The following is a 10,000-nucleotide window of genomic DNA, read 5'->3' as shown; positions in this document are numbered from 1 at the left end:
CTGTCTTCCTATCCCTCTTTCTTTTTCTTTTCCTTAAACGCCTCTCTTTCTGTGTCTCTATCCCGTTTCTCTTTCCCCTTAATCTATTACATCTGTCTTATTTCTATTCCTCTTCCCACCTCTCTTTCTCCTTAACCCCTTGCCGACGGATACGACGGGTAGACACGTGCTTTGCCCACTGTTAGTACTTGTTTGATTGTTTATACACATAGATGGCTATACTTGTACTAAGTCACCAATGAGCCAGTTAGGAGTACTGCCCGTCTCGCCCGTTCACCCTTTTCTTTGATTTACGAAATATTTTACATTATCTTATTTTGCTGTTACTAATATTAAAAAACATTATAATAATTATAATGTTTATAATAAAAATAACACCATCGATATCCATAGCACTAGTAAAAAACACGTTTTTCCCGCCAATTCAAATCACGTATGGTCACAAGGTCTACTAATTGACTCCTTTGTGGCTAAGCACTAGCAGAGCCATCTATGAGCAGACATTTCACAAAAAATATAGAAAATGGGCACAGCATTTTCCCCATTTTTTGTTCATTTTCCCCGACGGCATTGGGTTAAAATTGTTTCTGTACGTTACTGTCTCCTGTTTGCCCTTTCTTCCTTCCTCTATCCCTCTAACATCTCCTCCCCTATCTCTGTATCTCATCTTCTATCCATACTGTTTCTCTCTCTCACTCTTTCTCAATTCCATCTACCCTTCCCCCTTTCCCTTACACCTCTCTCTTTCTTTCTCTCTCTCTTCCATCTTGTATTCCTCTCTCCCCTCTTCCGCCCTTCCCTACCATTCCTCACTTCTCCCTTTTCTTCCTTCTCCTTCCGTCTCTTTCTTTCTCCCTCTCTTCCATCTTGTCTCCCTCTCTCCCCTCGTCCGCCCTTCCCCACCATTACCCACTTCCCCCTCTCCTTCCGTCTCTCTCTCTTTCTCCCTCTCTTCCATCTTGTCTCCCTCTCTCCCCTCTTCCGCCCTTCCCCACTTCCCCCTTTCATTCCTTCTTTCTCTCTCTTTCTCCCTCTCTCCCCTCTCCCGCCCTTCTCCACTTCTCCTTTTCCTTCCTTCTCTCTCTCTCTCTTTCTCCCTCTCTCCCCTCTTCCACCCTTCCCCACTTCCCCCTCTCCTTCCGTCTCTCTCTCTTTCTCCCTCTCTCCCCTCTCCCGCCCCTTCCCCACTTCCCCCTCTCCTTCCGTCTCTCTCTCCCCTCTCCCGCCCTTCCCCACTTCCCCCTCTCCTTCCGTCTCTCTCTCTTTCTCCCTCTCTCCCCTCTCCCGCCCTTTCCCACTTCCCCTTCTCCTTCCGTCTCTCTCTCTTTCTCCCTCTCTCCCCTCTCCCGCCCTTCCCCACTTCCCCCTTTCCTTCCTTCCCTCTCCCTTACCCCACTTATATCCGATCACCACTGGGCAGGCGCCATGCAGGGTAGCCGTGTCCGCGTGGCCAGATTTCTTCAGGTTGTGCCAGAAGGCGGCGGATCCCTTGGAGGGCCAGGCCGCGGTGCCAAGGCGGGGGAAGGCTGTGGCACCTCCGCGCGTGACGTCACTTAGCTGGGGAGGGAAGGGAAGAGATAAAAGTTATGATGACTGAACGTTAGTATTTTGGTCTTTAATAAACAGTTTATAGTCGTGAATGCTGTGGCTATAGTTGATACTTTATAGTTTAAATCATTAACATTATTATCACTATTATTACTACCATGGCCATTATTATCACTATTATTGTCATTACTAACTCTACTGTTATCATTAGCGTTGCTTATAGCAGCAAATTCGTCATATAACATTATCCACTTTTTGATCATTTATTGGTCTCTCTTCGCCTATTTTTTTTAACTTGTTATATATATATATATATATATATATATATATATTACCAAAAACAACCCGGTTACATATGAAATTAAACTAACGTACGTCAGCCTGCATACTCCTCGGATGTCAATGCTAATCTGGACTGATTTCGTCAGCCATTTCTTTCAGAATTTGGTGGATATTTGAAATCATAATTCCTTACTACACACCACGTAAAAATGCATTTCTTTATTTGGAACGTGTACACCAGCTTTCCATAATCGATTTCAGATTCAGATGAAACAGGACCGTTCTATCTAAACGTGGTAATTGATTTTCATAGAAGACGCACGGGGAATGGCAACTTGAAAGTACATTTATTGGATTTTAAGTGTTCTTTCTGCAAAATGATGGTTCCCTTATAATTCTAATGCAGCTTGATATTGCGAAACACGTAATCTAATGTCATTGACCTACTTTAACTACTTTAACTAATATATCTTTATCCTGACTGGTCATTACGTCGGAGATAAGCCATTTTACGCAAATTACATCATTACTATCATTATAACAGACTTCAAGCACGCAACCCTGAACTGCCAAAGTGTCAGTTATTAGACGCGGACGCCACTTAAATTTGGAAAGAATTTGGATAGATGATAAAATAATAGCCTTTTTGTTTATCTGTTCACACTTTCTCGGAGACTGACTCTTCAATATTTGCTCAACGAAATATTAATTCACAAAGTCATCCAAACTATAACTACACAGTAGCTATGAGCTGATTGGTTTATTACAATATATCTTACTACAACAATAAAGTTAAACTCATAGATCTAAGGTGTGTTTTCAATAAAAAAATAATGATCTTATTGTTAATTACAACTCACATAAAACATGAATGTGGCGATTCTGTCTCCCATGAAGAGTTCTCGAGGGTGGATGTTGTGTAGAAGCTGCTAGGAGGAAACGAAAAGATAGAAAGAAAGAAAACAGATTATTAGTGTCACATTAGTAAATCTTAAAATATATATATATATATGTTATGACTTTATTTTCATTTTATTATTATTTTTTTTATTTTTTTTTTTTGGGGGGGGGGAGGTAAAGTTACAGTTTCACACACTACATTCTTTGACTTGAGATTTTCCTAAATTGAATTTCGATTGGTTGCGAATGATTTTGACCTTCATATCTGTCGGAAATCGCTTGTTCTATGAATTACAGACCCCAATGTCGTAAGTCCCAGGTCCTTCAATTTTCCATTAATAAACTTATTAAAGACATTGTTCCTGTATCGACAATGCAGTTGTAAACTCTAAGAATAATTTTATTATCGTTATTAAATTCATTATTTCCCTTATTATTAATTTGCGCCTAGTAGCCTATGAATTTTAAATGAATGAGATTGAAGAAAAATATTTGTTGACATATGTGGAAACACTGGATTGTGTAGTGTGTGAAAATGCAATACCTTTTTTCAGTACTGTATCTGTAACGATGAAGTGTTTATGACGCAAATAAAATATACTACTAGCATAATTTTAGAAGTGTAAATATCCCAATTAAAACATTATTACGATGAACATGAAGCTCTGTAATGAGCACAAGGGATGTGAAGTTAGAATGACCCAAAAATTTGTCTTGAAACCACCCTGTATATACCTTACTTGGTCTTTATGCATATGCATTACTCATATATACCTCAGTTTGTTTTGTCTGTAGCTATGTAAGATAGAAGTACTTAATTATTTTATAGAAAGATGACACTTTATTTTAATAGTTTTATATAAAGTTTATATATTTCTATATTATCTTTTTTATTAAGATTGGGAAATTGTAAAGTATAATAGTCTACCCTACAAAGTACTGTTTTTTTGTTTACCACCCCATACATTTTCTTTATTTAAAGGGTACACTGTTATATGTCAATAGTACCGTTAAATTAAGGTTGTATAATTGATATTTTGATTAAGAAAACAATGTGTATTATCTTTGTTATTGAATAAATTCATTTAAGTTCTGAAAATTATGCATGTATAGGTTAAGAAGAACTATATGTTTGTACTATATGTGATCTGAGTAGACTTTAAATTTTGAAATATATACAGTACTAAAGCCTGATACTATTGCTATAACCATAGAGAGAGAGAGAGAAAGAGATCAGAGAAGAGTGCCATACAACAGCCTGAAAGTCTTTTAGATTATCATGAAATATCCGAGGTAAGAAAGAATGTTCAACTGTAATTATATAATTAATAAAGTCATAAGATACTATATATTTGATTTATAGAACAAAAGGAAAGTAAATATTGGAGATCAAACTAGAAATTAGAGATAAATAGTATGTCTTCTTCACAGCTGGAGGCTGGCACCTGGCACTGAACAACATCCAGATGTGTCTCTCTCATTATTAATAAGAATTGAAAACCCATTCAAAGCGTAAGTGTTCTGAACATTTATAATTGTATACTATTGAAATGATGTTTAGTCAAAATTTACTAGAATGTGCATACAATTACTCAGATCATGTATAATAACATAAATGCTATACGTAATTTGTTTGTTTGCAAGATATATTTGTTCTTTTAAGAAATGACTTATTTAGATTTATAACATTATATTGTTTTATCATTCCTAAACTAGAATATTGTTTCTTTTCTAGGAATGGGTTTATTCTTTGGTTTATTATAATGTTTATTTTTTTGTTTATTGTTTAGTTTATTTTTCTTTGTTTATATTTTAGTTTTTTATGTTTTTTCTGAAGATTGGGATTTATTGGTTCCTGGTGCTGTGCACAATAATAGGAAAGAAACTATCTCTTGGGAGCCCAGGAGATGGATGAAAAGAAAAGAAGACAGCTGAGAAGACCAACTAGTGACAAGTTGGAGTAGCTGAATATTTTGGTAAAAGTATGTTTATATTATTGTAAAAGTGTAATGATTTAAGATTTATAATGTCAACTAAAATTTGTAAGCTTATTAAGTGTTTTGATATTACCCCTTCTCTCAGTTACCTCTAAGGTTGAAATTAGATCATAATACCCTGTATGATTAATCCTCTTTTATGGTGTGTGTTCTAAAGGTAAATTTTGGAGAAACCACACCTAGGAAATAACAGATAGTGCCCATCAGGAGGAAATAATTGAGAGGTTCTCAGAGGGGGCCCGATATAGATCGTGCTGATAGTATCATTTTTTCCTCATCATAATAACAAAAGTGATCTGTGATAATTATACCTGCTGAATAAGATGAAGTGAATATAGCAACGCATTCCATAGTTGCTAATATTTCATTTCAAAGATTTTGGAACTCCGGATGTAGAAATGCCACATCCGTCTTAATATAAAACAACCATTCAATAGGAAACTCCGTATGAGGCATTATAATACTCACACATGTACATGTACACATATAAACACATGTACACATATACACGTCATTATACACATATAAACACATGTACACATATACACATATCAGTATACACATATGTGCACATACACGCAAACAGACAAGTAAAATTGTAAATCACATACTGCCAACAACCACAACACACACAAACAACCCATCGACTATCAACAACCCAACGGCAATACCTCCTTCTCGGACTTGTCAACCAGCAGGTAATCATGGTGAGGATTATAATGTCCTCCGATGCCGTAGTTGGAAACCTGTAGGAGCTCTGCGTGTTCGGCGGCCACGTCGGTTGAGAGCCCCGTCAGGAGGGATATTCTGTGGCCGAGGCGTGCGACAAGGGGGTGCAGGGAGTCGTCCAGCCAGCCCACCTGAAGGAGGGGCAGAAGGTGAGGGTAGGGGATAGGGGGGTTAAAGGGGGTTGGGTGAGGACGTGGGGAGTTTTGTTTTGTGTGTGGCGTTATGAATGCAATTTTGTAGTTGTGTGTGTGTGTGTGTGTGTGTGTGTGTGTGTGTGTGTGTGTGTGTGTGTGTGTGTGTGTGTGTGTGTGTGTGTGTGTGTGTGTGTGTGTGTGTGTGTGAGTATTGATCTTATTACATGAGAATATTTGATGCTTAAGTCCGTACAAGGTAAAAATTACACCTTACTGCACATAATTTACTGCACATAATATTCTTTATAGTTTACCCTATAAAAAGGATAGAAAACTATTTATCGGATGACTATAGAAAACAATTATATTTCATGCATAACTAAGCTATTCTACCATTTTCTCACCTTCGATGTACGCGTGGTACTAACTGTGTTCCCTTTTCCTTGTGCTCCCTGTACCATCGCACGTGCAAGCTGTAAAGAAAGATACTTTTGTATTCAGATATATAACAAGTACTAAAATCAATCCAAATGATAAAGTTCAGGTCTTGATGAAAAATGTGCAAGTGCATATATCATAACCGACTTTAGAAATTGATATTGTGCGTTATCTAATATAATGATAACATTTCCCTAACCCAATATGGATTCGTATAGACTTTTTTTGTGATGCTTAGCGACTGCAATGACAGAGCTCGAATAACCCCTTGATAACCTTGCATTCGAACTGTATGTGCAAGTGACGTACAAGGAGGCATTGCTTTGTCATTGACACGCTTGCCTCGCCCAAGCTTATCCGGGGAAAAAAACAAAAACATCTAAATGAGCTAAACGTTCGAAACTTTACTCAGAATTATAGTGAGATTACGCATTATACAGTTCTACCCGTTTTCAAATGAATGAATGCATATGTAAATACAACAAACCCAGTGAATAATAGACCTAAACCTAAGTAAAAAAAAAAAAAAAAAAAAAAAAGGAATAAACCAAAATGAACAATCAAACAGAATAAGCCAAAACAACAACAACAAAAAGGAGAAATAAATAAATAAATACAAACAGACTCCGACTGACCACAGGATGAGCCATCGTCTTCACGGTCTCGATCTCCTTGTCGGAAATGACGTCATGGAACACCATAAGTTCGGGGTTATGGTGCAGGATCTCGACCTTGACTGGCATTAGCCGGAAGTAGGCCTCGCCGCGGGTGTCGTAGAAGCAGGATAAGGACGCTTGGTATTCGGGACTCTGCGGGAAGGTTAGAATAAGTTGGAGGAAAAGGGTTGGGGAAGTTGGGGCTTTTGGGTGGGTGGGTTTGCGTTGGTGTTAAGGACAGAGACTGTTTTTTTTTTTTTTTTTTTTGGGTGTTTCGTGGGATTTGCTTTGTTGTTTTGTTGCTGTTTCGAGTGAGTATTCGGGTTATTGGGGTTTAATTGTGAATCTTTTATATTGGGTTTTTGCTGTAGTGTTGTGCTGAGATTTGAGAATCAGAGAAATTGGGGAAAGAGGCAAGGAAAATGGGAGATTTTCATAAGTGGATATTATTGGTACTAAGTTTTAAAAAAGGGATTAAATACTGTTAGGGGAATTTATCTTATTGTTTTGGAACTTGGCCCATGCGGCAAGGTCAAGAAAGCTGGAGGAAAAGGCCAGGACACTTGCTGGACAAAGTCAAGAAAAATGTGAAAAAGGTCAAGCAAGTTGGATAAAAGGTAAACAAATTTGGGAAACGATCATGAAAGTTAGGGAAAAAGGTCAGGAAAGTTGGGAAAAGGTCTACAAAACTGCAATGGCTAATGTTTGTTAGTAGACAGGATTTGAAGTCATATATATTTATTGAGGTTTCAATTTCGTATTTGATGCTGAGATCTTAATTTGCATATACATTAAGTTGTCTTGCTGTCAATTAGATAATGTCCTGTGACTTGTTTATCTTTTGTTGGAAAATTACCATTATCATATTTTTTGTAACTTACTGTTTAGATTGGATTTGTCTCTATAGTAAACACGGAGTGTAGTGAATCATATTTCTTATTGTTGTTTGCGTGTATGTATTTAAAACTCTGCAGGAAAATCAATGAGGAAAAGGGTCACGAAAAATATATATTTTTGCTTGATTTAGTGCTGGTGATGTTGAGGTTTGAAATCGAAATTTAGTCTAGTTGTTCATACAGTTAATAGTGTTAATATTATTCTTTTGAGACATTATTTGACTTTGAAATGACCCGAGATGCTTGTTGCATATGCAGATGCGGTTATTTTCATTACAACATGACGAAAGAGCAATGTTGAAGAGAGAGGATATGAATGGAAAAGTAGTAAAGGGAAAGGGACACATCGAATTAGGAGAACGTAGACAAAAATAACAGGAAAAGGATAAATATATGAAACTAAAACAAACACAGACTGATTACAAGAAAATAAACAATAGACAGAAAAAACAACAGCAAAGACGACCCTTAATCCCAAACAAGTCCGATATGCGAAGCTTAGCTTCGCCCGGGCTATGCCAATGAGGGGAGCCCGGCCTGTGTCGACTAATGCCGACTCGCTAACGTGTGTCAGCTGGTGCTGACTCGTCTTAGTCCTTACCCGCCGTGGTGCCCAGCCACAGCAGTAACCTCCAGGCGACAATTGCAACTTCTCGCGCCTGGGCGGGGCGCGAACCGCCGACCCCTCGGATGAGAGGCCGACACGTTACCACTGTACTAACCCGGAGGCTAATCCCAAACAACAACAACAAAAACAGTAAAAAGGCAGCAGAAAGGCACCCACCAGCAGCTGCTCCCCCCTGCACAGCGCCTGGAAGTTGAGCGCGTCCTCCTGGGGCGTCAGGTCAGACCCGAGGCGGTACTTGAACTTCTTGGGGTCCACCTCGGCCGTGTGGAGGGGCAGGGAACCTTCGTCGCCCTCTCGGCCGAGCACTTGTTCGTCGTACTGTGGGGATTGAGGTCGGGTTATTAAAGAGCAGGGTTTTTTCATTTCTTCGTTTGTGTTTTTTTGTTGTCTGTTTCGTTTTGGTGTTGTGTGATGTTCATGTTTTTTTAGTGTATTTTTCCTTTTATGGATGTTTCATCATTATCAATATTATATATATATATATGTATATATGTATGTATATATATACATACATATATATATGTATATATATACTTATAAGTTTCTGGGGGTAGTGGAAAAGATTAAAAACACTGTTTAGATAGGAGTGGATGCCTTAATCATGTTTACATAGTAGTGTGACTAATAGCTTGTGTTGGTATGATTCACAAAAATGAAAATATTACTATTACATATTACGTTTATATTTCTTGATTTCTGAACAATAACTCACGTATTTTATCCATTAATACCTTAAATCCTTCCCTGATTTCTCACTCTAATTCCAAATCCGTGATCTTACCGCCTTGATAGCCGTGTTAAGGAACATGTTGACCTGATCTTGGGACACCGTGGCGTTACCCTCATGACCTGCTAGGAGGTAGGCCTCCTCGAACCACTGGATGGCCCGGGGGTACAGGCCGAGGTTGAAGGAGTGTTTGCCCATGTAAAGGCAGTCCTGCGCCGTCAGTTCTGTGGGTCAGAGAGGATCGTCAGGGGGTGTGTAGGGGAAGAGGGCGAGGGGGGTGGTAAGGAGGGGGAAGAGAAGTCCTTTAGGGAGGGGGGGAGGGGAGCCATTTTTATGGAGTGGCTTGGTGATGTACGGTGTAGATTTTATGATAAAGGATGCGTGTTTGGAAGGGAGTACATATCGAATAAAATACACGGTTGCATCATCATTTGCAGAAATGTACACACAGACTCATCTATGTCTTTTATACACATACACAACCTCTCTCCATATACAAAAAAATACATACACACAGCCCTCCACCCCTATAGCATTCCCTCCCCCCTTTCCCCCATCTCCCACCCACTTTCAATACTCCCTTTGCAAACATACCCTCCCCCTACCCCCTCTTCTAGGAACAACACCCTCTTACACCCTCTCACCCTCCCCCCTCCCCCCCACCTCCTCCATGGACAACACTTACTTTCGCCTCTTAAAGACTTTCCTAAAAGTTTCCTAAAAGTGTCGTAGGAAGTGACTTAGCGCCCTCTTACCTGCATAGCTCTCGACGCCCCACACGTTTCCTCGCACCAACTGGGTCATATTCAGGTTATAGACATCGTGGAGCCTGACGAGAGCTTGAGCTGCCCCGTGCAAGTCTTCCTCGCGAGGGAGTCTCACGCGGAAGCTCCCTGCGACGCCGCCGTTCGCTCCCGAGCCCACGCTGGCGCCGCTGAGGGCTTCCACTACTCCTATGGGTGAGGGTAAGGGGGGTTATGCTGATGGGGCTGGGGATGGTGATGATGAGGATGAAGAGGGGGAGCAGGAGAATGGTGGTGGTGATAATGATGATGGTGATGATGT

General features: G+C 39.5%; 1 protein-coding gene across 2 annotated transcripts in view; it reads right to left on the bottom strand.

The window, feature by feature from the left end:
- The window catches only part of LOC125041952 (prolyl 4-hydroxylase subunit alpha-2-like), a 183,044-nt gene that overhangs the window by 619 nt on the left and 172,425 nt on the right, over positions 1-10,000 (bottom strand). Inside the window, exons 4-11 of one of the 2 annotated variants that reach the window (XM_047637386.1) lie at positions 9,691-9,888; positions 8,990-9,159; positions 8,365-8,526; positions 6,664-6,837; positions 5,995-6,063; positions 5,399-5,587; positions 2,691-2,759; positions 1,392-1,557 (exon numbers count right to left, since the gene is read on the bottom strand). In XM_047637386.1, coding sequence (XP_047493342.1) covers positions 1,392-1,557; positions 2,691-2,759; positions 5,399-5,587; positions 5,995-6,063; positions 6,664-6,837; positions 8,365-8,526; positions 8,990-9,159; positions 9,691-9,888 — 1,197 coding nt within the window. The remainder of the gene's footprint in view (positions 1-1,391; positions 1,558-2,690; positions 2,760-5,398; positions 5,588-5,994; positions 6,064-6,663; positions 6,838-8,364; positions 8,527-8,989; positions 9,160-9,690; positions 9,889-10,000) is intronic. The other variant, XM_047637387.1, reaches the window with a different exon arrangement.

Source organism: Penaeus chinensis, chromosome 31 (assembly GCF_019202785.1).
Source record: "Penaeus chinensis breed Huanghai No. 1 chromosome 31, ASM1920278v2, whole genome shotgun sequence".
Classification (NCBI taxonomy): Eukaryota; Metazoa; Arthropoda; class Malacostraca; order Decapoda; family Penaeidae; genus Penaeus; species Penaeus chinensis.
The sequence above is the reverse complement of the archived record's forward strand: the minus strand, read 5'-3'. Positions and strand labels throughout refer to the sequence as shown.